Source organism: Barbatula barbatula, assembly GCF_947034865.1.
Source record: "Barbatula barbatula genome assembly, chromosome: 14".
Taxonomy (NCBI): Eukaryota; Metazoa; Chordata; class Actinopteri; order Cypriniformes; family Nemacheilidae; genus Barbatula; species Barbatula barbatula.
The window spans coordinates 2786000-2813452 of record NC_136777.1 but is presented as its reverse complement, the minus strand read 5'-3'; the positions used below and the strand labels follow the sequence as shown (position 1 = coordinate 2813452).

Below are 27453 nucleotides of genomic sequence, written 5' to 3'. Positions count from 1 at the left end.
GATCATTTCCTCTCTTGTGGACCTTTGTAAATGTCTGTGTGTTTTTCCATTCCCACTCGATTCAAAATAATATCACAGCATTTGTTCTTCACTTCTGCTTGCGTACGTAACTGCTTCCCTGTTTCACTTCCTCATGTAGGCTTTCAAACTTCAGGATTTCTGCAGGCCTCAGTGTGCTGGTTCATCTAAAATGAAAAAAAATCTGTTATTTGTTTACTTTCATGTCATTCAAAACCTGTATGGTTTTTTTTCACAAAAGAAGATATTTTGTGAAATGTCACAGATGTTATATACATGCTATAGCAGTCGATGGGGCCAAAGGTCATTTGGTTACAGACATTCTTCAAAATATCTTCTTTTGTGTTCTGCAGAAAAAAGAAACTCATACAGGTTTGAAATGACATTAGGATGTGAAAGTAAATGATTAAAAATGAAAAAGTTGTGATAAGTGGCTTAAAGTAGCTATTACTAGTAGGTGCAGTATTTAAAGCGATAATTTCACCCAAAAGTAAAAATTTTGTCTAACCTTCGAGTACACAGAAAAATATATTTGAAAGAATGCCATAGTAGGACAAAAAAAAACGTTGTGTAAATGCAAAAGACGATTGTTTTCCTACTATGGTTGTCAATGAAATGAATTTAATTTTTAGGTGAACTATCCCTTTAAAGACCTCTCTTTTCACTCTTTATCTCTCTCTCTAGGGAACGGTGGCGCTGTGGCGTATGCTCTGATCTCGGGTTCCGACCGTAAATTTGAGGTCGACATGAGTACGGGTCTGGTAACTACCGTAGATTACCTGGACTACGAGACCAAGACCAGCTACCTAATAAACGTGTCAGCCACAGATCAGTCACCCCCGTTTTACCGCGGTTACTGCGCCGTCTACGTCACGTTACTCAACGAGCTGGACGAGGCTGTGGCGTTCCTGTCGTCTGGTTACGAGGTGTCACTGAGGGAGAATATCGCCACGGGAACAGAGGTGGTCCAGGTGAAGGCGCAGTCGGCCGATAACCTGAACCAGCTGACGTACCGCTTTGACCCGGACACGTCACCCGCTGCTCTGGCCCTCTTTAAGATTGACAGCGTCACAGTGAGGAAACAAACGTTGTGCTTGAGTTGTTTTTGTTTGCTTTTGGTGTGTATATAAAGAAGAATTGCGTGTCCTCCGCAGGGCCGTATTACGGTGACGGGACTGTTGGATAGAGAGAAGGGCGATTCATACACCCTTACTATTGTGGCGGATGATGGTGGACCCAAGAGAGATTCTACTGTGGTAATACTGAGCTTTCACTCTTTTCTGTTTAATAGTCATGGACATAAAATCAGACATTATATAAACACAACAATATGGCATCATTCTATAAAACAGCAAAAAACTCTTAGTATGTGAAAAGATGCTCGATATGACCAATATAAATGTTTGATTAAATCATGTCTCTTATTTTCTCTATTTTCTCTCCTGCCTGATGTACATTTGTAGAAGGTGAGTAAGCAACACCTATATTACCGATACATGTCGTCATGCAACGCATGTTGATATTCCAGAAAGAGAATAGTTGTATAAATGCTCTGTTCCTTTGACAGGTGTCAATCACCATTCTTGACGAGAATGACAACAGCCCCGAGTTTGACATCACTTCTGATTTGTCTGTGAATATTCCAGAGGACACGCCCATCGGTCAGAGAGTGGCGGTGGTGCTGGCCCGCGACAGAGATGCTGGAAGGAATGGACTGGTGAGCGATGCAAAGAATCTAGAAAAAGACAATTATGTTATTTTGTATGTGTGACACGAGGGATGTGGTTTGCGTGGGGTTGTTTCTTTTGCATTACAAATAAAGCAATTCACTGGAAACGTGAACGAAAATAAAGATTTGAATCTACGGGCTAATAATAATAATCTTGTGCTTTAGGTTAATTTCACCCTGATTGCGGGTAACATGCAAGATGTGTTCAAAATCAACACAGCCAACAACACGTACGGAGAGGTTTACGTAAACGCCCCTCTGGACCGTGAAGCTGTGGACCGTTACCTGCTTAAAGTAAGAAACAACTCAGATCCTACTGGTCTCGGCTCTGTAAACCGTAGTGTCAGTATTTTAAGGCCTTACATGCCTCAGATGTTCCTTCCCGTTAACATACTTCATTGACCGTGTTCTACGTGTTAAAGCAATATTGCATACAGATAAGACCATCCCAGAATGCATTGTGATCCAAGATCACATACAGAATTGAGTGAACGTTATAGTGTTCCAAAGTGGGCAATTTTTACTTTGAATGCCTCCTCGGGTTAGATGAATCCGTCAAAACGAGTATAAAAGCGTGTGATGCAAAATGGAGAAAGCGCTCGACTTTTAAGGTTATTTATTGGGCACACCACAGCAGGAAGTATGAGTTTTATTTGAAAATACAAAAGAAAGTTTAAAAAAACTAAATGTCAATGAACTATACATTGATTTTAGTTTATCTTTTAATTTTTCAAATTGTAGTTTAACATCCAATTACAACTATGCAACTATCAAAAGTTTTACAAATAATTTCTGCATCTGAACGCTTAATAATCTTCAACTATATATTTGAATAGAAAGCACCATCCCTTTTCCAAAGTGTCCATCGCTTTTGACCGGGAGAGTTCATTATACAACTATACAAAAATGTGTTTCCATCAGGGTTCAGGCAGCATCTTTATTATTTATTTACTTTACGTTGATTTGACTATGAAAATATAGGTTAATATTGTATCTACCCCAACTCTCCTACACGTGCAGCATTTTCATCCCTCATTATAGCTGCCGTTGATCCGTGTGTTGCGTGACTTCACACACGTTTCCTTCTTAAATTATAAGTTAAATTCAGCACGTTTTGCATAATTGGCTTTGAGGTATTTGTGTGTTTTTGTGTCACCCGGTTATGCTGTGTGTTGTTTGTTTGGATCAGGTGCGTGCGATGGATAACGGTTCTCCCGCGAGGTTCACTGATCTTTCGCTAACGGTTAACATTATGGACGTGAATGACAACCCTCCCGTCGTGCAGAGCCCTCGCGGGTACAACGTCAGCATCAGTGAGGTCAGAATCACATGACATGATGTCTTCGGTGCTTTAGGATCGTTTCATAGTATCGGTGACTTGTGTTATTCCCAAAACAATTAAATTCCAGAATGTGGGGGGCGGTACGTCAGTGCTGCGTGTCATAGCGACAGACCGTGACATCGGACCCAATGCCATGCTATCATACTACATCACCGGCGGGAACCAGGACCTGACCTTCAGAATGGACCGTATGACAGGAGAGATAGTGACTCGGCCCTCACCTCCTGACAGAGAGAAACAACAGCAGTACACGCTGGCCGTGACGGTGGAGGATGACGGAACTCCGGCTTTATCTGTAAGTCTGTGCGTTTTGAGCGTTCACACACACTTCCTTAAAATCCCATCACAAACACATATCCATATTAAAGACCAAACACTGAGTAGCTCTGCCCACCATCACACAGTTCTACAGCTTCTTGCTGACAGATTTAGACAGATTGTTTTCACACAACACATTAATATAGTGTATTTGCTCCTTTAAAATTCAACATGCAAGAAAAACAGGAAACCACAACCTGCCTTACTTTTGAAACAGGAAGTTGTACTCGCAAAAACATGTTCAATGCTGTTGTGAGCCTTGCAATCGTCTAGTCGACTTCTGGTGCGTCTGAGTTCCTCATACTGTTTTTGAGGCCGTCACCCATGGGTTACCTGTCTCAGATGGTTCCTGCGCTGTCACCTTCTCACTGATCCCGATTCAGTATGATTGAAAAGAACAAAGCTCAAAGCTCTCACGAGAACATAATATTTATTTGCATTTTTTTTAAAGATATAAAAGCAATCTTTGATTGAATCAACAGTTGTATCATATTGCACAGCATTGTCTACATATATCATCATGAGCTACATATACGATACGACAATCATACAGACAAATATCTAAAGTGGCATTTTTATCAGCATATGTACAAAGCAGATCTGAAAATGTTCACCTAAAATACATCCGTCCATTCAGTCATTCATTCATCTACAAAGCATTGGCAGTCTCTATGGCAGTGAAATTCAAATCCGAAGCTTCTTGGCAATCGACCAGCACTTTGCTTTTTTTACTGTCAATTGAGGTCCGGCTAAAAAGTAAAACATACACAGGCACACACACGTGCACCAGATATGGCAGTGTAAAACAACTATATAAAATATACAAAATCTCTTCTTTTGAGTCCTCAATATAGCTCTATAACAGAGGGATAGTTCGTCCGTCATCATTTATTTATCCTCGTGACATTCAAAACCTGGCACTTTTTCACCATTAAGAAGATATTTTGAGAAATGCCTCAGTGGTTTTGGTTCCATACATTGAAAGTCAATGGGGGTTGTTTGTTTACCACTGTTTTTCTAAATAGTTTCTTTTGTGCAGAAGAAAGTCATACATGAAGAAATTAGATTTTCTTTCACTATTAAAACATATCAAGCAAACTGCATGATATACTGTAAGCTACAAACCTGATAAAAGCACCACAACAGATCCACGCTCACCGCGGGAGGCTTTAAAACAGCACCTCATTTCCCAGCGGTTCTGATGTTGAGATGGTGTACGATCTTTTTTTACCATTGACTCGGTGCTGGTGTTCAATCTGTCTCCGTTAAGTAAAGACACCAAATTCGATGTGTTAAAATAAGTTCTCAAAACTAGTAGCGAGATTCCCAAGACAGCGTCAATTCCAACACCATTTCAGTGGTAAACAGAAACACGTTTAAGTGAGTGGTAGAAATGCAGATTTCTGAATAGCAGAGTGGTGTGTTTATCGCTGAAGGTTTTCAGGCAATTTTACTGGACTCTTTCTGGTTTTGTGTGTAAAAAGTGAGAACTGGATTATAAAAGTACTGATATGGGAGAGCAGAGTCTGAGGTATCAATCCATCTCTGACCTCTAAAACAGAGGATGAATATTTCAGCGAGGAAAATGACGTCAGGATGGTAGAAATACTGACGAGAGAAGCGAGAAGAGGAAAAAACAGCCATTCGAGTGCAAGTGGAGACACAATCTGTACGTGGCACTTTAAATGTGTTTCAGTTGACCCAAACAGCAAAGAAAGCACGCGTTGAACTGGTCGTCGTCCTCTTCAGATCGCTTTCGTGAAATACTCTGAGGTTCCTGGGAAGTTGTGGAATATTCAGATGTTCCTTCTGATTGCTGGGCAGGAAACATGTTACCAGAAAACATCTGCAGCGTGTAGCTATGTGTTGGAGTTCTCCTGGTTTTGGGGGTCACTCGTCATCATCCTTGCAGTAGACGGGAAGAATAGACGCATGATGATGTAGAGAAGGATAAAGCACCATGTGTTCCTGGGAGTGAGCGTCTCTTACTACTGAAGAAGGTTTGGAGAGTCAGGAATGAATTCTGGGGGAAAACAAGAACAATAAACTACTGTTTCTTTATTTAACTTTTAGTTTTCAAATTCTGTTTGGTGTACTGGGTGATGGCTTATAGCATTATGAATGTGGATGTCTAAACTTGACTTGTTTTATAATCTTGATCTGCATGAAATCAAATTGACCTTATTTACTTTCCAAAAGGGACGGTTAAAATAAAATAAGTTCTTGCATCATTTACTTATTCCAAACCTGTAAGACTTACTGTCGTCTACAGACAATATGATATTAAAAAAAACACCGGTGACTTCCATTGTATGGACACAAAATCACCAAGAAAAATCATATACAGTTATTGAACAACATGAGGGTATATAGCTGACATAGCTTAATTCTTGCTGAACTTTCCCTTTAATGTACATACCCAAGACATTTTAATCAATTTTAAAGGGATATTCCACCCAAAAATGAAAATTCTGTCATCATTTACTCACACTCAAGTTGTGTGTATAAATAAAGAAAATATAGATTATTTAAAATATATCTGGAAGAATGTTAGCAACCAACAGTTCTGGGGCACCATTGACCACCATAGAAGGAAATATTAAAATGGTAGTCGAAGGTGCCCTAGATCTGTTTGCTTTCCTACATTCTTCCAAATATCTTCTTATGTGTTCAACAGAACAAACAAAATATATAAAAAACTATACTTTTTCAGTAGGAATGACAGTATTTTTATTTTGGGGTGAGGTGTCCCTTTAATAAAGTCTCGCATCTTACAATCCAATTCAATTTCGCACAAATAACAAAATCATTTGTTTCATTTGGTGTGTTACTTTAAAGTTAAATGGCTTGTGACTGGCGTTTCATGCTGGCTTTAATGCGTCTGTCACTTGGTAAGACTGTTTATGTTTTTAGCCTACACGTTCATTTATGAAGAAACACGCATGAAAGTTCCACACTTGCACACACATTTCTCAGAATCCAACGTGTCGTAAGAGAAGCAGTAATGAATGTTGAGAAACGGGGGAGAAAAGGGGAAACTGACATTCTGTAAATTCCGCCGATTTAAAGGTTAGATGGCAGGTTCTGTGTGTGTGTGTGTGTGTATGTGAACAGCCTGTGCTTAGGGAAGCTGTGACCAAAACAAATTCGAGAAACAATGCAGTGTGTGAATGCATTTGTGTAGACTCCAGATGTTTCTTGTAGCCTATCGAGCGCTGACAACTCAAACTAGCTGGAGTGGGTTACACTTTCATCTGAGAGTGTTTGTGCACCTTACCCGGCATTGAGAAGAAGACGTCCCCTTGTATGATTGGAGAGAATGGAGTTCCGGGGTCTGACAAGAGGTGGTGTCCTGTTTCAGAAGACTGACGCATGATTTGAGATACAGTCCGTGGTTTAGGCTCTGGAGAATCACCGCAAAACACTGAGTTCTCATGCCCCTGTGCACTGGAGAGAGAGATACAGAGGAATAAATATTCTCTGCATTTATTTATCAAATATCTAAAAGTAGACTTTTATGAATAGAATCTCATGCAATTTGGAAAAGCATTTAAAATATATGCATGTGTATATTTAAATTAATAATTCAGACTTAAGAACAAATATATATTCAGCAGCGGAAAAAATGAAGAGACCATTACAAATTTGCATTTCTAGATTTAAGATATTATGGCCATTTGGACAAAATCAAACCTTAGGAGTGATATAAAGTCATCCAACAGCAATGTGAAAGACTGACAGCATGACAACTGTTATACAAATCAAGGTTATCGCATTAAAAATAAACTTGAACTTTTCCTAAAAACATGTTCAAGTATTACTGTTGTATTGCTTAAAAGTGAATCTGAATATTTGAGATCTGAAAAAATACAGAGAATCTTTTCTGTTATGTTCACCTGTTTCTCAAGTTTACATTTTATGCAAATAAATGCAAATAGAAACAATCTTTTTATTTGAAAGTTTATTGTCAGTATTTCACACACAAAACAATAATAATTTTACCTAAACACATACCTATAAATAGTAAATTCAGAAAAACTGAAATGAATATAGAAATGGTCTCTTATTGTTTCCCGCGGCTTTATATATGTACGTATCGATATACAATAACAACAATTTGTTATCATTAAAAAATATATGATTGTATTCATAAATAATAACTTTATTTATATTTTACGTGCACTTTTATTCTTTTGAGATTACATATGATCTGTTTACAAGTGATTCTAGTCACTCACCTGTCCATACGCACCAGCTCGTGTGCACCTGGGAAAAACAGGAACAGGAAACAGTTCACAGTGGGAAAGGAAATACAGTCGCTATAAAACAATTAGTGCATGTGCTGTATTCTTCCAGCCGCAAACCGTGCGTAGGATACGTGCATCACTCTTTACTCACAATGTAGGTCAAAGTGAGTGTGTGAGTAATGCATGAATAAGAGTAAGTGAGTGTGCGTGAGTGTACTCACGTCTGCTGTGCGATACGGTTTGTCTCTGTCTGTAAACCAGAATCAGTATGAGGGGGAGACAAAGAATAAAAGCGACGCAGGCCGCGATAGCCAGACCTTCAGCCACAGAGTCTGACAGTCAAAAAATCAAGACGTTTGTTAATTGCAAAGAAGCCTTAAATTATGGCTGTGTTTTAAGACATATGTTTAAATATAATTTTTACTATTCATTTATTTTAGGATAAAAGGTGGATCAAGTAACAGTTTATATTCATCATGGCATTTCCTTTGGTTTTTTTTTTCTTTAGTGTAGTTTGTTTGTACCATCAGAAGGATTGTGGGTCCACTCATTACACTTCAGACTGCCGTTGTGAGCTGTGGAAACATTCAATGTTAAGATCACGCATAAACGAAATATGTCACACCTGACCTCCGTCCTCGCTCACGTACCTGGCATCACAGTCAGGAAAATGTAGTTATGGCCATCCTGCTGGACATGGTGCTTCCTGGCATGGAAATCAAAAGCAAGGCAGCAGTATCTGCCCTGGTCCTTTGCTTTGATGTTTTGCAGGCTGATGGAGAAGACCTGTTCGCCGGCGCCGTACTGTACACCCAGCGAGCGGTTGGTGTTAATGGCCCCGCGCGGATGTTGGCCTTTTTGACAGTGTTGCTCTGTGTGAGACGTAAAGAGCCAGATGTGATGAAGCGTGGCCCCTGGGTCAACCTTGAATCCGGACTGGGTACATATTAGAGTGACGTTGGCCCCCTCAGGACACTCGTAGAAGCGTTTGGGCACAGAAACACTTATAGATCGGTGCTCACCACTCGCTGGAGAGACAATGAGAAGACGAGAGATCAGAAAACATTATATTTAAATAGGGCGGCAGGTCATGGACTTGTATTTAACATGTAAATATAAAATGTAATGTAGTGGTAAAATTTAATCATTTTTTGTGTTTAAAGTGGCATTCCGTAATGGTTGCCTCACTATCGCCATCTCTGTTTGAAATATGAAATTGCAGGTTACTTTACATACTTGAAGTCAAATTATGTCAAATTAACTTTAAATAAAATATTAACAAATATATTGTGCAGGCAGATTTGTTCTGTAAAATGTGAAAAACTGAAAATAAAATATTCACATTTTAACTGCATAGCTATTATAGTTTTAATTTTAGTTTTATTAATATTTTAAAGTATAGTTAAAGTTTTCGCAATTTTGGTGTATGCTTTTTCATTTTACAATATATTTGTTTGTTTTTTATGTTGATACATAAGATTAATTATTATGAACTTTTTTTTTTGAGGTAGTTATGTAGTTTAAGATACCAGATTTATATAGTATAGAATTTAGTTTAAGATTATCATTGTTATATCAAACAATTTATATAGATTATAAATATATAACCATATATTACAATTTAAAACTAAACTAAATCTCATTTTATGAAACGTTTGGCTAAAAGTTTACTTTTTAAATTGTATTGCATTGATATTTATTTTTGAACGGTGTCAAAAACGTTACGGGACACTGTTTACATCATAGATTTAAATGTATTATTCACTTACATTTCAAACATGAGTGTAACTACAGTTGTCACAGCATCTGTTGTTTGTGTGCATATTATTTATATGTGACTGTATATATGTGGGTATTATTGAGAAGAAGGTTCCCAAACAGAGTTCATCTTGAGCATGTTTCCTATCTTTTAATAGACCAAAAAGACCTACACAATGACCGCACAGAGCAGAATGTTTATCAGAAAGACAAAGATTTCTCACAAACGTATAAATATTTCCAATATTTCTGAATGAGTGAATGCTTGAATGCACAATGAGTCTACGTCACTCACCACGAACATTTGCGTCTGTATATTTAAGATCTGTGTGCATCGTGCAAATGGCCCCTTACTCAAGAAACCTAACTTTATTGTGTGTGTGTCTCAGGAAGAGCAATAGGAAACGGCGTCTGTGTGATTACGAGCTGCTCAGGGCGGCGTGTCTGTTCCTGGCTCTCAAAGACAAAATACAATTGAAATCCTGCCCTATTATTCCTATAAACCTCATCCGTTGTTATATTCCCAAATCAGTTCATAATTATCCGGCCAAGTGCTCCATTTCCCAGCCTGTGAGATCCTGTGCTGTGAGTCTGCAGGCAGCTGCCAGGGGTCTAAACATCGCTGTGTTGTGACGAGCTAGAATAAGTGGACATTAACGTCCTCCTCCTTCTGAGATCTAGACCGTGCTTGGTTAAAGGGAAAGCCAATCGAAACTGTCGATTTAAAAACAAAGTCATCCATTTTTCAACATAGTTTGTAAGATAAATAACAGAACAGAAGTGTATGTGTGGAATTCTGCTCATGACCGCCAGAAATGAAATGACTATTTGGTGGCTTTCAAAGCAGTAATCTGCCTCTTGTATTTCTTGTCAAGAGTTTATGTTAATTCTTACGTACAGACATGTTTGTGTTTTAAGCTGTAAGGTTGTCAAAAAGAAATTTCAGGTGGATGAATGGCTACGTTACTGAGGCTATTTTTGTTCTTCACGTATGGCTTTTCTAATACTCTTGTGTTCATGTTTTGCGTAAGCAGGTGTCTCTGATGAAGGCCTTGAGAACGTTTGAGAGTCCTAACCCTTTCCTCCAAGAAACAGGTTCCTGGATTCACATAAATAGTTTTAAAATAAAGTTCAGTTTAAGTCTTTTTGCTATACTAAATGTTTTTGATGTTTATTTTGAGGCAGTGCCACAAACCTTGCAATGCAATACAGTACACGTTTTGTTTTGCAAACTAAGGGAAATGTTAAAATGAGTTTCTGTGGAAAGAAGGTCACAGATGCTCTAGAGAGGGAGGTTAACCCCAAACATTCCTTTAAAAAGTCTGAGACTAGAGAGAAAAGGCAATAAAATGTCTACTGCCTGAGGGTACCTGTCTCAAAATGTGTTTATCTTACCAGTCTGTCATGTCAAAACAGAGGGTCTGCCCAACTGTCACTGATATCTAACTTATTCAAAACTTTTATACCATAGAAACCATAGACTAGTTTCACGTGTTTTTGTTTAGAACATCCTGTCAAACCATTTCCTATGTTGTTTCATGCGACATAAAACAAAGCACTGTATACAAATGGAGAGCCCAACTTGAGATTTTATATATGTGTAATTTATAAAAAATATTTTTTCGGGGTGAACTTAGGCAACGTTTACACGATGAAGAGCGGAAAGGTTTTTCCTTTGCGTTTTAGGAAAGATTTCACATTCAAGTGATAGCGTTATCTAAATGGTGCATTTACCATCATCCAGGAAAACGGATAAAATGCTGTGTAGTATGCACGCCAGGCCAGTGGATGGCGATGGTGTTGTGAAACAGGACGTGCCTTGGCACATACACGTGCACAGGTATAAGCCAAAAGTGTAAATAGTGTGTCTCTGCTGGACTTATTGGTGCAGCAAATCCACATTTTGCTGGGGAAATGTAAATACATAGTTGAACAGCGAGAGCTAACAGTACGCAAAGCCGGCAATTGTTTGGGCTGTACTCCGGCGAGCAAATGCGTTATACGCATTCGCGTGACATCAACTTTTGCAATTTACATGGAAACAAAAATGGCGGCGTTTTCAAAAAGTTGCAATTTGAGACCCGTTTTCAAAAGTTTGCGTTTTCATTCCCCTGAAACAAAGTTTTTGTGTAAACGGACAATTTGTTTTGCGTTTTGAGGGACTGAAAACGAAAACTTTGAAAAACGCGTCTAGGCATAGGCGAGTATTCCCCGAACGATAATGCAGCTTGGTTCCATGCTGCTTGGTTGTGTTGCATGACATACCCACTATCATTTCTCCAGCGAAAAGAAGATTTACTGCACCACTACGACCAGCAAAGATATAGTATTTATAAACACAAACAATAAACGCATATAAAGCCAACAAAGTGTATTAAAAGCGCGTTTAGCGCAGAAAAAAACGGATAGCGCATATGCACAGACACGTAGGGTTTCTTTATAGCGCAACAGCGCCATCCACTGGCCTGGCATGCGTAATACAGCATTTATATTCATTTTCCCAGATCCATGTTTATGCAGATCGTTTAAAGAACGGCGTCGTGTGTACGTGAAACTTTTCAAAAACGTTTCCGTTTTCATCGTAGTAAGAATTGTCCCTTGGTCCCCACCAACATGTCTTCGCATAGTTTCTCAGAGCCTTTCGGTATCAGTGTTTATGTAAGAATCTCATTAGAGGTGTTAATGAAAACAGAGGGGGACTGTGAAACCACCTCCGCCTCTCTAGAGAGGATAACAGCGAGGGACCGTCCCGTTTCACCTGAAACCTCACGAAGACCTCATGCAGTATTCTGTATCTTTAATGTTGTTCATTTTATATATTTAAAAGCTTAAACGATTTAATTTTAAGAATAATTTATGTGTTGAGCAGGAACTTTCACTTTCTTTAAACTACAAGTCTGCTGAATGAGGTCAGGTTAGTAAAATATTGCCAAACTGTTGGCAACAGATGTTTTCAAACATTACCCCAATATTATTTGTCAGACTATTCGAAAAAAGTGTAAGTTGTCATTCATGTTGCCAGTGTATGAGATAACAGACGGAATTTCAATTTGAGGTTTAACCGCATCATAATACTGATGCTCGTCTTCGAAAACATTGCCGATGACCGTCATGTTATTTTTCTTAAATGACTCACAGTTAATCAGATTGTCTGCTTCTTACAGTAAAGTCAACGTGGATATACTGTATCTCCTCATGAGGACCCAGGGGGTCAGGAATGTAATTCAGAAGCAATATCCAGTCGGTCTCCCTGACCCTTTCCATCTGGCATCATTCCTGCATCCCTCTTTCTTTAAATTCCCTAACAAAATCACCATGTTATTCATGTTTCACACATGCTGACTTCTCAGTCTGGGCTATAAGGAACCGATTAGGCTTTTTCTCCCCACCGTGATGAGGAAGTGGACATGGTTAAGAACAAATCAATACCCCTTGGCATAGAGAAGTGATTTGTTGGATTATCGGAAATACCCCTTCCGCACAAGATCTACACCTCAATCCATCGACCCGATGCTTAAAAACGGGCACTGATCGATATGATGATGGCTCGGTTGTTGTCTTTGGGTCATTCAGTGTATTTCCTCTGAAGCTGGGTTAGTTTGGGTTGCGTTGTGGATGAAACTGAATATATTATGATATTATGGTTTGGACATAGCAGCACGGTGTGTGCGTGTGCGTGTAAATGAGGAAGGAAGTGCCTTAACAAAGCTTAGTTTCTGCTCAGCCAAAGCTAATGCAGCAGAAACACCTTTTTTAAAAATGTATTATATAATCATTTCTATGTATATAATATTCCCGCATCTCTCACAACCTTAAAAAACGACTTAAAACCCATCTCTTCTGTGAATACTTACACTACACTAAAAGTACAAACTAACCCTCTTCTCTGAACAGGTAGTGGTCTGGCTTTTGTTATTTGTATTGGCACCTATTGTACTATTGCTCTTTTAAGACATATCGCTTATTTCTCCCCGGACTCTTTGTAAGTCACTTTGGATAAAAGCGTCTGCTCAATGACTAAATGTAAATGTAATATAGTAGGCTACTACTATGTACTCTTGACATTCTCCCTAATCATTTTGTTATTGAAGTAACAAGTAATCGCTGATAGAATACATGGCATTATCGCAAAGTATTTATAAGATGGACATTAAAGTTCAGGATTGTAAAATAATGTATGCTTTTAATCGGACATGCTATTCAAGACGTCGACGTAGAACGCGCACTACAGCACTTCAGCCAATCACACAGCCGCGGAATTAATATTCATTAGACGAGCCGTCTCCATAATAACATCAGACGGCATATAGTTTAAAACATACGAGCTGGAATCCGATCCGATCTGATGTAACGTGCAAGGACAGATCTACACTGTATTGTTTCAAAGCAGAGCCAAACATCTGAAGTGACGTCAGTGACCTTTCTAAAAGCGACGTTCGGAAAAATGACTGAATGTCCCATTTAACGTCAATTCAACTATTTGTATTACATGCCAATAATTAAAGTTAATTAATAAAGTTGTAGTATAATTTACAATAATAGTGTAATGTGAAATTGAGCGACAGTTTTAAACCGTGACAAATGTGGAAGTCAATTTAGCCCAAAGTTTGAGAGAGGGGAAAGGTTGTTGTCGGTTGTTGAAACAAGTAAACGCACGCCCGATTTAGCCTTAAGACAACGTTCACAAGACAACAATTATCTGAATAGAGACAACGCGTCAAATGGGACGTTTTTGCGTTCAGAAAGACGCGAAATCAACTGCGTTAAACCCTTTATTAAACGTAGGAGCGATACGCGCTGCGAAAGACGCATATAATAGCGCAAGAACGCAAACGTATATTAGTAGATTTACCTTGAACTGCAATAAAGAGATGAAAGCAAAGCCACAGAGGTGAAAATACATCCATCTGTACTGATCTGCTGTAACTTTCAAAAAGACCCTTTAAAGTCCTCAGTGTATGTCCACGGTTTCTGACAGTATATCCAGCTGTGAAGACGGATGTAATGTAGTCTTCCTCTTATTCCCGTTTTATGGTGACTTGTCTGACCTCTCGCAGTACGTGAAACATCTTAATCACTTCAGATGCGAGACAGAAAACCCGCAGTTCACACTCTCTCTCCTCCTCCTTCCTGATCACTCCACCCATCATGCATATGCTGCTTCTTTACACTAAAAGAGAAGACACCTCCGTGTACCTGATAAACATTGATGTGATGATCTAGCCATCGAAGGACCATACTCAATATATTTTTATCATCTTTTATCATCTATTCGTTTTCATTAATTTGGTCGGATTATATTATTAGAAAATAGTAGTAAAGTTTATTAAATGATTTTGCCTTATTATAGTGAATACTATAATAATAATATACTACACTACAGCATTTACTATGGTCGATTGGTTTGGTATAATACTACATTACTATAGTAAATACCATAGATTATAAATAATATATTTTACATTATTCATTATATATATATATAACAATATCATAATATTTATATTTTCTTATTTTCTTATTTTATTAAAATCATAAATTATAAGTATACATTAAAAAATGAAATATATTTTATTCTATTAATATTTTATTATTTAATTGAATGACAATTTATATATACAGTATAGAATTGTAAATTATATGTCAAGTTTCTTGCTTATAACAAATCAATTGATCATTTTTTACTGCTTTCGGTATTTCTCCGAGCAGCAATGGTTCATCAAGAGCAGAAACATAACTGTGTTGCGGGCTCTGTACAGTGTTCCTTTTAAGTGACGTATCCATAGTTTAATTTATTATTTAGCAAAAAAATGTGTTTTGTTGAGACATTGAGGTATCTGATGTCTGCGGATAGCTTTCACCAGGAGAAACACAAACACAACCCCCTACACACACACACTATCGGGTTATGCAAATGATATTCAAACTTGCTACACCGGTTCACAACCATTATACCAAGAGATAAAGGTTATTTCACACTGATCTACACAACATGCACATATTTTCATCAGACTGTAAAAGAAAAGTTTCAATCAATGATGGTTTCTAGAAGAACATACAGAGAGAAATGCATTTTTATTTTATACAATGGTCTTTTGTTACTTGAAGTATACAGTTGTTACTTTCATTTCACTTATTTTTAATATGTGAAAAACATATATTGTCTGCCATTATCTCCACAGACGTCCACCACCGTGTGGGTTCGTGTCATTGATGAAAACGACAACGCGCCACAGTTTCCGGTGGAAGAATATGTAACAGAGCTCAGAGAGGGGCCAAACACTTTGGGGGCCGCCATCGCCACGGTTACAGCCATCGACCCTGACGAGGGACTCAATGGAACCATCCGTTATGCCATCTCCAAGGGCAACCTGGCACAGACGTTTCAGATCAGTGTCGTGACGGTAAGCGGAGCAATGACTGAGCCAACATTCCAAATATTTTTGGGTTGAAGTTCAGTGGAATCATAACATATTTAATTTACCTTTCAGTTAAAAAAGTATATTAATTATTGAATTATTTCGGATAACCCATTAAAAACATTGTTCCATACATTAAGTGCATCTGAACATCCTTTTCCGATCCTGCCGCCCTCTCTCCTCCCCCTGTCTGTCTAAACTGTCCTGTCAAAAATGGAACAGCCAAAAAATTATGCTGAAGGATGCAAGTTGTGTTTCACTGAGAATAAAGCACTGTGTGTGTCAACAGGGTCAGATCGTGGTCATAAAGGAGCTGGATTATGAAATCAGTAATGGGCATTATGTGCTGACGGTCACGGCCACAGATCAGTGTCCTATACCTCAATTCAGACTCACCTCCAGCACAACAGTGAGTTCACATCTGTAACACACAACTTAAAAAGCTCTGTGTCTCTTTTAAACACACAACTATTGTGTTCGTCCTGTTTCGCAGGTTCTGGTCAATGTTGTGGATGTGAACGATAACGCACCCATCTTCCCGCGTGTGTTCGAGGGGCCGTTTGAAATCACAGAGGGTCAGCCGGGTCCCCGTGTCTGGACCGTTAGAGCCACGGATGCTGACTCGGGATCTAATGGGAAAGTGGAGTACAGCATCACGGCAGGGGACCTGAACAGTGCGTTTGCCTGATGGGAAACTTGTTTTTATTTCAAATTCGTTGTTCTGCTTTTCTCTGATCTCTCTGTCTCTTGTTCTCAGATGAGTTTGTTATCTCATCGGTTGAGGGAGAGTTGAGAGTGAGGAGAGACGTTGAACTTGACAGAGAAACCATCTCCTACTACAACATCACCATTACAGCTAAAGATCTCGGAACGCCGGCACAGAGCGCCACAGTATGCACACACACACACACACACACACACACACACACACACACACACACACAATCATTCACAAACTTGAGACAGAAGTTAGTTTTTTCCCATAATTCATGCAATTGTTCGTGCACATCAGGTGGTGGTGGGCGTGCAGGTGCTGGACATTAATGACAATGACCCGGTCCTGCTCAACTTACCATTCAACACCAGCGTGAGCGAGGGAGCACCGGTCCAAACCTCCATCGCTCAGGTGCGGGCGCATGACTCTGATAGCGGTCGCAACGCTCTGCTCACGTACAACATCGCTGCTGGCAACACTGATGGAGCGTTCTACATTAATGAGACGGTGAGGGGGTGTCAAGGGACGAAACTGAGACGTTTAAAGTGATGTAGTCGTTTTGACTGATGTGCATCTGTCTTTAGTCAGGTGTGGTTCAGGTGAACAGGCCACTGGACAGAGAGAGAGTGGCTGAATATCGGCTCACCATCACCGTCAAGGACAACCCAGACAACCCCCGCATCGCCCGCAGGGTAAATAACACACCATAACACCCATAGGGTAACTAATACCACACATCATTACAGCGCAACACCTGAATCGACCACAGGCTAAATAACATCACAAAACATACCGGCACAACATCCAAAACACCCGCAGGGTAACTAATACCTGACCCTATGAATGGTCAAGTCAGATGAATACTGAAATGCCAAAGCTCTTCTCAACTTAGGACTCAGAGTTGTTGTTGGTGGCCATCCTGGATGTGAACGACAACAGACCCATATTCAGTCAGCCCAGCTACAGGGGGGAAATCAGCGAGAACTCACCTGCAGGTACCAAGACCGTCTCTGTTCTCTGGTCTCAACCGAGTTCTTACTGACAACCAAATGATTTAGTAGGATTTTTTTGCCTGATCATGTTGTTTTTACACTTATTGTTTGGTGAACAATAATATAGCTTATGTACAGAGAGGCTGATATCGAAAAATGAGGGCGTTCAGACTATATGGAACCCACAATGTCTCTCTCTCAGGCACAACTGTGATGATTCTGAACGGCCCTGTTCTGGCAGAAGACAGGGACATTGGGGAGAATGCAGTGGTGCGCTATCGTCTTCTGGGGCCCAGAGTTGATCTCTTCTCTGCAGATCCTCTCACAGGTCAGACACAACTAATGCAGGGTCCATTCATGTGCATTAGAGGTTTAAAGGGTCATACAGATTCCGTCAACATTTACACCCTCATGTCATTCCAAACTTGTATGACTTCTGCAGAACATAAAGTAAAATAAGCAAAATAAAAGTAAGCAATAGAAGTAATAATAAAATGATCTCTCTTTGTTGCACTCTCTCTCTCAGACTTGCTCTTTCAATGTCGTGACAAGAAATAAGGATAAAATGAGCTAGAGAAATGATCGAATATATAAATATACATTATGACATTATGAACAACAAAAGTCGGATGTGCATGGATTGACTTTGTACCGAGTTGTTGGTCTCTCTCTCTCTCTCACTCTCTCTCTCTCTCTCTCTCTCTCTCTCTCTCTCTCTCTCCCTGCAGGGGTGGTGTCAGTGCGTGGGGGTGCTGTGCTGGACAGGGAGGCTTTCTCTGAACCGCGGGTGGAGCTCTTTCTGCTCGGGGTGGATGTGGGGGCGTTAAACAGCAGCGTTCCACTCACCATCACCATCCTCGACAAGAACGACAACCCACCCGTCTTCAGTCCAGCCAGTTTTACTGTTCATCTGCCTGAGAACAGCCCCACCGGTGAGAGAGACACTGTTCAATGTGATGACTTGAAAAGCGGATCAACTGGTAGACGGACGAGTTTGGTCTGATTTGCTGGTTGTCATCACTTTAATGAATAAGTGAAAGTGTGTGTAGTCATGGGCGGCTAAATCGGCAAATGAAATAACAAAACATATAATTAAAAAAATTGGAACAAAATGTTTTTCAGGTTTTCATTTTGTACATACTGTATATGTGCATTTTTGTATATGTTTGTAATGTGGCTGTGTGTTCTCAGGTGTGGTGGTGACGCAGCTCTCAGCGAGCGACGCTGATGCCGGCTCCAACGCTTGGCTGCAGTATCGTTTAGACACCGGTGCTCAGGACCGCTTTATCGTCGACGCTCTTTCTGGTGCCGTTCTGGTCGGCAACGCTACACTGGACCGAGAAGAGCGCAGCTCGTACCGCCTAGTCGTCATAGCGACCGACCGGGGCACGCCCTCTCTTTCGGGCACGGCGACGCTGTCTGTCGTTCTGGACGATGTGAATGACTCTCGTCCTCAGTTCATTCTTCCCGTACAGACCATCAGCGTGAACGAGTCGACTCCACCAGGAGAGGTCGTCGCCGCACTGACCGCTGTAGACCCTGACCTACGACCCCGCCTGGAGTATTACATCATCTCTGTGGAAGCAAAGGATGATGGGAATAAACCGGTGAATGGACTGCAGGAGTCGTTTGGAATTGACTTTCACACAGGTTCCGTTATGTTTTTCATTTATTCATTTTCCAAAGAGAGCTTATTTTTATCTTGTTTTCCACTATAAATAATGTTAAACAGTGTTAAAATTGTTTAGCAAGTTGTTTTTCATGTTTCAAGCATAAAGTTTGCTAAATTTTCAAGCTTTAATTTTGTGATGGAGTTGAGTAAGAATCCCATTAATTACAGTATATTTATTAAAATGAAGATTTATTTTGGTTCCCAGGTGCTGTGTTTGTACGAAACCCCTTGAACAGAGAGCTGGTTGCCACTTTTGAGATCATAGTTTCAGTTCATGACAACGCCAGTGATGTGATTGACATGTCCGTCAGTGTCCCCAACGGTAAGAGACATCCCTGTGTCTACACATCTCACATCATTTCTCTCTCCATTTCTTCTATTTACTGTCTTCTTTATTTTTCCATAATGTTCCTCTTTTTTAATTTTTCTCTCTCCACAGCCAAACTGACCATCAATGTGCTGGATGTCAATGACAACGCTCCTCGGTTTCGTCCATTTGGAGTGACAAACTTCTCTGAGAGCATTCTAGAAGGTGCCCAACCAGGTACAACGTTGCTGTCAGTGACGGCTATTGATCCTGACAAAGGACCGAACGGTCAGATCATCTACCAGCTTCTGCACCTGCCGCGTGGAGACTACATACGACTTGAAGATCCATCTACAGGTTACATTTATTTTGCACGGCATAAAAGTGCCATTTCATGTTGTATCTGCCACATCGAAATGCAAAAAAAAGAAATCGTTTTTTATATGACGACAGTTCATAGAGACCAATGTTATTGCTAATCACTGATTACATGTTTTTTTAAATCACAATTCAGTACAAACATGATTCATATCCACAGGTAAAGTTGTGGCTAATCGGACGGTGGACTATGAACAGGTGCAGTGGTTAAACTTCACGGTTCGTGCTCAGGATCACGGCACGCCTCCGCGCTTCGCTGAACTTCCTGTCTATCTACGCATTGTAGATGTGAATGACAACAACCCTGTCTTTCAACGGCCTTTGTATCAGGTACATCACCACAGACCTTACAAAACATTTATAATGTATAATACAATAAGTATACTTAAAGTATACATAATAAAAATGTAGTTGAAGTAAACAAGCATATTAAGTATGCTTTAGGTACAATAATGGGATACTTCTCCCAAAAATGAAGAAGTATACAGGTTTGGAACAATCTGGGGGTGAGTCAAGGATGACATAATCTTTATTTTTGGGTGAAGTATCCCTTTAGTATACTTGTATGTGTTCTATTTTAATTCTTATTTGGATTGAACTGGCACACTTCTCAGTTTATAAAAGTACACATTGAAGTATGCTCTTTGTAAACTACTAGTTACGTCGTTTTTATACTGCAAATATACAAAGTTTTGTTTGAATGTAACACAATACTTTTATTTGTTATTTTAATCATTTTTTGCACTTTGAAGTATACTACTTTGTTCCCTTTTAGGTATTATTTCTTATACTTGGAATATATAACTGTACTTAGATTTGAAGTATACAGTATTTGATCATAATATTAATATAGTTATATAGAGTACGAGTATACTTAATGTGTACCTTTTTGCCAGTACTACTCAAGTAAACATGAGCTTAATTTCTGAGAAGTACATACAAAGTAGACTGCAAATATTATTATTACAAAGTATATAAATAGCACTTTCTTTTGTAAAGGAGATCATTGAGTCTAACTTTTTGTTATTTTTGGTTTTGTTCTGAAAGTGTTTTTAGGCTGATGGATGGGATATGAGATGTGAAGCTCAAATGGGTTTTGGATAGTTTGTTAAACACCAATGTGTGTATGTGTGCAGAAATCATTACTTGAAGATGTTGCGCTCGGCACCATTATTGTGAGCGTGAGTGCGACCGATGCAGATTCTGGACTGTTCTCTGTGATTGAATATGGATTGGTGGACGGAGAGGGCAGGTTTGGCATCACACCCACTACGGTAAGCAAATGTGAAAACCCACAAAGCATTTCTGTATGTCAGTAAGCAACGCTTTGTGTTTGACATGTTTCCAAGATTCAATGTATTATGTTATCAGGGTGACATCTACATCCTGTCTCGATTGGACAGAGAGACCAAAGACCGCTACACACTTACGGCGTACGCCAGGGACAACCCTGGCGGCAGCCCCAACAACCGACGAGAGAACTCAGTCCAGGTACGGACCAGAAAAACGATATTTACGTGTGGGAAATGTGGGTCATAAAGCAGTCTTATTAGGCAAAAGCAAACTCAGAGAAAATTATTTAAACAAGAGAGGCTTCTGGCACGGACTCGCTTCACTTCCTGTTCCTGTCGAAGGAGGATTTGAAGAAAACATCAGCGGTGCAAATGAGGTTTCACAAGGCCTTGTGTTCAGTTCAAACTTCCTCTGTTGTTCTGAAACTTTGATATAATGAGGAAGTGGGACGTTTAAAAGCAAAATAAGCAGAGCATTTAAATCCCTGATCATTTCTTTGACATCTAATCTGTCTTCAGTGCACAGGCTGCATGATGTAGAAATAAAATAGAAATAAAAGTCTCTTTAAAAACGTCCAGAAAGAAATCGCCTGTAAATGTTCTCCATTTGTCCAGCATTTTGATATGGAAACCTGTTTGAGTGTTTTCAGATAACAAAACGGTTCTGCATGGTAACATTTCTGCACAGGGAGTTTCAGATTCACGTTTTGAATTCGCACACCTAGTAAATCAGATCTCAGATAAAACACACAACAGTGTAAACTTGTGTTACTCCATCCTTACCACACCTGCCCCTCTTTCTCTCTCAGGTGCAGTTGACAGTGCTGGATGTAAATGACTTTCGTCCGCGTTTCTCAGAGAGGGTTTTCACTACGAGTGTTTTTGAGAATGAGCCTGTTGGCACATCGGTGATCACACTAACCGCCACAGATCTGGATGAGGGCGAGAATGCCTTACTTACTTACAGTCTGCAGGGTCCTGGAGCGGGTATTACACATTATACATATATAGAAAATTTGATGTATAGAAAACTTCATAGGATTGTTATTATCTGGATTTATATCATATTAACATTGACGCACTTAGCTTTTTAGAAATATACGTGAGTTCTCTGAAAATCAAGCCCTGATGAATTGTTATGATGTCACTTCCTCTTTTGAATCCTAGATGCATTTTCTCTGGACCCTGAGACCGGGCTGATTCGTTCGCTGCGATTGCTGCAGAGTTTCGAAAGGTTTAATCTGACCGTGGTGGCGACAGATCACGGAAGACCGCCTCTTTGGGGCACAACCAGTCTTCAGATTACAGTCATTGATGTGAATGATAACAGGCCCATTTTTGTGCGTCCGGCCAATGGCACGATCATGCACATACTAGAGGTAATCTTTCATTGTATTTATCCTGTGTGAAATGTTTATAAGAAATGCACAATGTGGTTGTACTTTATAAGGGTTGTCATCACATCTAGGTGCACGGTGGACTACACATAAATGTCATTCTGCTTCTGCTTTTTGAGCAGAAGTGATGAAATAAGTGTGTCAGAGGTGTCAAACAGTAGCCCTGTCAAAACAGATTATATTTTAAGAGCTTCGATTGAGCAACACTAAATTCCTCTTAAATGCCTTAAATCTTTATAACTCTATGCCTGTGTCGAATGCTTCAATTTTATAAATCATAATTGATATGTTCAAAACTAACAACGTATCAAACGAAATCTAAATTGAGTGAAAATAATTACTTGACACTATTAAGTGATTTTTCCACACAATCTCATGATGTCCAAACTTCCAAAATGTAAAGCAAAACCGGACGAATGAGTGGCATTGTGTTTAGGAGCCGAGATTAGATAGATGCTTACTTTTTTCTAATAATCATACATGTTTGCATGATTTGCATCATCTAAATGTACTGTAGATGAAATTGCCATTTTATGAAGTACTTATAATCTCGCAAGATTTACATTCGCTTGCAGTTCATTTGATTGACAATTCTAAAGAAAACATCTCGTGTGGATGGGATTTACAAGAATACGTTTTCCATTGGCTTGTAAATTTCGAAGTGAAAACTCTACCCCTGCCCAAAGACATGTCGACCCACCTGAGCGTGCAAGATGATTCACGCGATTGTTTAAACGGTTTCAGGAACAGCCTCCTGGACTGGTGGTGTATGAAGTGTTTGCTACAGATGAGGACGAGGGAGTGAACGGAGAGGTTCGGTACAGCTTTCTTCAGACCGGAGCAGGAAACAGAGACTGGGAAAACTTCCATATAGATGCTGTGACAGGAGTGATCACCACTGCGGTTAAACTGGACAGAGAGAAACAAGCCCTGTACAGCGTGAGTACCCCCCTTTTCTTTCTTTCTTTCTTTGTTAGAATTGTGTTAGTTCTCGTGTCAGAGGTTGTGATGTTGTGATTTATTTTGTAGATGATTGGTTTTGTTCATGACTTCTCTGTTCTCTGTGTAGCTGGTCGTGGTGGCGTATGATCTCGGCCAGCCGGTTCCATATGAGACCATGCAGCCTTTACAGGTGGCTCTGTCTGACATCGATGACAATGAACCTGTCTTCCTTAGACCTCCGGTAAGGATTTTTAAGTTTCAATCACAGCTTCTTCTACTATGGTTTTAGCCAATAAAGTTTCCCATCACTTACAACACAGTGTTTGTATTGCGTGCGTCTTAGAGAGGAAGTTTACCATATCAGTCCCTGTCGGCCCCTGAACACTCGTCTCCCGAGACGGTTGTGGGTAATGTGACCGGCGCGATTGATGCGGACGAGGGATCTAATGCCATTGTCTACTATTTCATTGCAGGTGAAACCACAGTGTGAACTCTTGTAGACCATGCTCACCAAATGTAGAAAAAGACTGGGGTTCATTAAAATGAATTTGACCAATTTTCTTAAGAATACAATATACCTGAAACCCAATCAACCTCTTTATTGAGCTACACATTTCTTCATAGTACATTTCTGCATACAGTTAGCAATGAATTGCTCAGTTTGCACAATTAGAGTTGCATCAGCAGATGCTGAAATTCACAGTTCTGTTAAACCAAACCATGTGAACGCTGCATTAACTGCACTTCCCATTTTGCTCTTTAGGGGGCGATAGTGAAGGAAACTTTGGCTTGAGCGTGGCTGGCGTTTTAAGGGTCAAGAAAGATCTGGATCGCGAGGAAATACCAATGTATTCCATCATTGTTAAAGCCTCTAGCAACCGCAACTGGTCTCCTCCAAGAGGTCAGAGGTCACAGCGGGCACAAGTTCTGGACCCAAGCCGTGACCCCACATTACAAGAAGTAAGAATCTTCCTGGAAGACATCAATGACCAGTCTCCTAGATTCACCAAGCTGGAGTACACAGCAGGTACGAGCACAGTTCTTTAATCTGTTTCTTTAAATACTTGAGCAAGAGTTTGAATTGAACAGGACATGACACGCAGTGCACTGAATTTAATAAAAAGGAATTGAATTAATGAAAAAGAAAGGGAATGAAAAGGAATTCCCTGAACTTATTTTGTGCTGTTCTCTCTCTGTCAGGTGTGGCTGCAGATGCAAAGGTGGGCTCTGATCTGATCCGGGTTCAGGCGGTGGACAATGACATTGCCAACAACAGTCTTGTTTTGTATCACATTCTGTCCATCCGCTACATCAAACTTCAGTCCAATGACTCTGAGGACATGGGCAACGTCTTCATCATCGGTCTGTGAGCTCTACACACTGTGTGCTTTCATAACTACTCCAAGTCATGTGTCTTTTTGAAAAGTAATGTGCTGCTTCTCGATGAGGCTTATGAATTTATGATCTGCGAGATGATGAAACAGTAGAAAAAAACCCCAGCAACCATTCCTTGCCCCTAACAACCACATAGCAACACACTAAAAAGACATTAACCAAAAACATCTGAACAACCACACAACAACACTCTAGCCACCACTTAAAAGATCAGTAAATACACAGCAACTCTCTAGCTACCACGTAGCAACGCTCTGGCAACCACCCAAAACACTTCAGCAACCACGTAGCAACGCTCTAGCAAACACTCAAAACGCTTCAGCAACCATGTAGCAACGCTCTAGCAAACACTCAAAACGCTTCAGCAACCATGTAGCAACGCTGTTTCAACCACCCAAAACACTTCAGCAACCACATAGCAACCCTCTAGCAAACACTCAAAACACTTCAGCAACCACATAGCAACGCTCTAGCAAACACTCAAAACACTTCAGCAACCAGGTAGCAACGCTCTGGAAACCACCCAAAACACTTCAGCAATCACGTAGCAACGCTCTAGCAAACACCCAAAACACTTCAGCAATCACGTAGCAACGCTCTAGCAAACACCCAAAACACTTCAGCAATCACGTAGCAACGCTCTAGCAAACACCCAAAACACTTCAGCAATCACGTAGCAACGCTCTAGCAAACACCCAAAACACTTCAGCAATCACGTAGCAACGCTCTAGCAAACATTCAAAACACTTCAGCAATCACGTAGCAACGCTCTAGCAAACACTCAAAACACTTCAGCAACCAGGTAGCAACGCTCTAGCAAACATTCAAAACACTTCAGCAATCACGTAGCAACGCTCTAGCAAACATTCAAAACACTTCAGCAATCACGTAGCAACGCTCTAGCAAACACTCAAAACACTTCAGCAACCAGGTAGCAACGCTCTGGAAACCACCCAAAACACTTCAGCAATCACGTAGCAACGCTCTAGCAAACACCCAAAACACTTCAGCAATCACGTAGCAACGCTCTAGCAAACACCCAAAACACTTCAGCAATCACGTAGCAACGCTCTAGCAAACACCCAAAACACTTCAGCAATCACGTAGCAACGCTCTAGCAAACACCCAAAACACTTCAGCAATCACGTAGCAACGCTCTAGCAAACACCCAAAACACTTCAGCAATCACGTAGCAACGCTCTAGCAAACACCCAAAACACTTCAGCAATCACGTAGCAACGCTCTAGCAAACATTCAAAACACTTCAGCAATCACGTAGCAACGCTCCAGCAACCAGGTAGCAATGCTCTAGCAAACAATTAAAACACGTCGGTAACCACGTAGCAACGCTCTAGCAACCACCCAAAACAACCTAGCAACCTTATAGTAATGCACTGTAGGCCTATGAGCCAACTAATTTACAATATAAAGAAAATGTTGCAACATTTTTTCTTTTCTTTATTCTTCAGGAGAAACTGACGGAATTATCCGGACGTTCGATCTATTTATGGCGTATGATCTGGGGTATTTCATTGTGGAGGTGTTGGCTAGAGATCTGGCCGGGCACAGCGATGTGGCTCTGGTGGGCATTTACATCCTGAGAGATGACCAGCGGGTGAAAATCGTCATTAATGAGATACCAGAGCGGGTCCGGCTGTTCCAGGAGGAGTTTATAAACCTGCTGTCCAACATCACAGGAGCCATAGTCAACACTGATGATGTGCAGGTGAATTTGTGTGGTTAAACCAACACTAGGATTTGATTCATTAACCATGATTCACATCACTATGAGTAAATGAAATGTTTTATTTCAGTTTCATGTTGACAAAAAAGGAAGAGTGAACTTCGCTCAAACCGATGTTTTGATTCACGTGGTCAACAAGCAGACCAACCGTATTCTGGATGTGGAGAGGTGAATGACCAATAAGTAGCCTAATTTGATTAAAAATGTGATTTATTATATTGGTTGACTTTGGATCGATCGATTGTCAGAGTGATTCAGATGATCGATGAGAATATGGAGCAGTTGAGGAATCTGTTCAGAAACTACAACGTCCTTGACGTTCAGCCTGCGGTGACCGCTCGTGCTCCTGATGACCTCACCACATTACAGGTGTGTGCGTTTTTTCAGCACGTATTTATAAAATCAGAAAGGCAGTTGTGTAAACAAGCTGCGCGACTGTCTCTTCGTCTCTTTCAGATGGCTATTATCATCCTGGCAGTTTTGCTCTTCCTTGCGGCCATGTTGTTTATCCTGATGAACTGGTATTACCGCACAGTGTGAGTGTTCTGATACCTGCTTTGATACACCCTGTTTGTCTGATGGATTGTTGTAAACTTGATATAAACAGTTGACGGGGTGCCTAATACACTAACCTGACCTTAGAGGCATAGAAACTTAAAGTTTCTAAACCAAGATATACTGTAACGTATTTAAGGAAGTAGCCTGGCGCATTCGCTTCGTCACTTCCTGGGGTTTTGAACTCGCTTAAGAAATACACAGCTTGCTTAAAGGCGGGTTGTCCAATTTCC

The 27453-nt window shown here is 40.2% G+C and overlaps 2 protein-coding genes across 2 annotated transcripts in view; one reads left to right on the top strand and one right to left on the bottom strand.

Annotated features, from left to right (window-relative positions):
• cdh23 (cadherin-related 23) overlaps positions 1 to 27453 on the top strand; it is a 56663-nt gene that overhangs the window by 23743 nt on the left and 5467 nt on the right. The window contains exons 17-48 of the mRNA XM_079472996.1: positions 703 to 1091; positions 1173 to 1274; positions 1586 to 1735; positions 1913 to 2041; positions 2937 to 3065; positions 3157 to 3384; positions 15595 to 15816; positions 16121 to 16240; positions 16325 to 16505; positions 16589 to 16722; positions 16844 to 17053; positions 17131 to 17238; positions 17439 to 17541; positions 17741 to 17866; positions 18267 to 18470; positions 18730 to 19188; positions 19416 to 19532; positions 19650 to 19874; positions 20056 to 20225; positions 21032 to 21169; positions 21267 to 21386; positions 21997 to 22174; positions 22355 to 22566; positions 23329 to 23523; positions 23654 to 23767; positions 23870 to 23999; positions 24290 to 24553; positions 24727 to 24888; positions 26391 to 26647; positions 26736 to 26833; positions 26914 to 27034; positions 27122 to 27201. Of these exons, the coding sequence (XP_079329122.1) occupies positions 703 to 1091; positions 1173 to 1274; positions 1586 to 1735; positions 1913 to 2041; positions 2937 to 3065; positions 3157 to 3384; positions 15595 to 15816; positions 16121 to 16240; positions 16325 to 16505; positions 16589 to 16722; positions 16844 to 17053; positions 17131 to 17238; positions 17439 to 17541; positions 17741 to 17866; positions 18267 to 18470; positions 18730 to 19188; positions 19416 to 19532; positions 19650 to 19874; positions 20056 to 20225; positions 21032 to 21169; positions 21267 to 21386; positions 21997 to 22174; positions 22355 to 22566; positions 23329 to 23523; positions 23654 to 23767; positions 23870 to 23999; positions 24290 to 24553; positions 24727 to 24888; positions 26391 to 26647; positions 26736 to 26833; positions 26914 to 27034; positions 27122 to 27201 (5575 nt within the window). The remainder of the gene's footprint in view (positions 1 to 702; positions 1092 to 1172; positions 1275 to 1585; positions 1736 to 1912; positions 2042 to 2936; positions 3066 to 3156; positions 3385 to 15594; positions 15817 to 16120; positions 16241 to 16324; positions 16506 to 16588; positions 16723 to 16843; positions 17054 to 17130; positions 17239 to 17438; positions 17542 to 17740; positions 17867 to 18266; positions 18471 to 18729; positions 19189 to 19415; positions 19533 to 19649; positions 19875 to 20055; positions 20226 to 21031; positions 21170 to 21266; positions 21387 to 21996; positions 22175 to 22354; positions 22567 to 23328; positions 23524 to 23653; positions 23768 to 23869; positions 24000 to 24289; positions 24554 to 24726; positions 24889 to 26390; positions 26648 to 26735; positions 26834 to 26913; positions 27035 to 27121; positions 27202 to 27453) is intronic.
• Positions 3821 to 14553, bottom strand: vsir (V-set immunoregulatory receptor). Its single transcript, XM_079472995.1, has 7 exons — positions 14265 to 14553; positions 8305 to 8682; positions 8179 to 8229; positions 7876 to 7986; positions 7646 to 7673; positions 6685 to 6854; positions 3821 to 5430 (listed from the first exon to the last, which is right to left on the bottom strand). Exons 1-7 carry the CDS (start codon positions 14317 to 14319, stop codon positions 5396 to 5398), a joined length of 828 nt encoding a protein of 275 aa, XP_079329121.1. The 5' UTR covers positions 14320 to 14553; the 3' UTR covers positions 3821 to 5395.

Coding starts and splice junctions, on each gene's coding strand:
- vsir (XM_079472995.1), bottom strand. CDS start 14,319: ATGGATGTATTTTCACCTCTGTGGCTTTGCTTTCATCTCTTTATTGCA. Junction 7,987..8,178: donor GACCCACAATCCTTCTGATG/GTACAAACAAAC, acceptor TTTGACTGTCAG/ACTCTGTGGCTGAAGGTCTG. Junction 7,674..7,875: donor AACCGTATCGCACAGCAGAC/GTGAGTACACTC, acceptor TGTTTTTCCCAG/GTGCACACGAGCTGGTGCGT.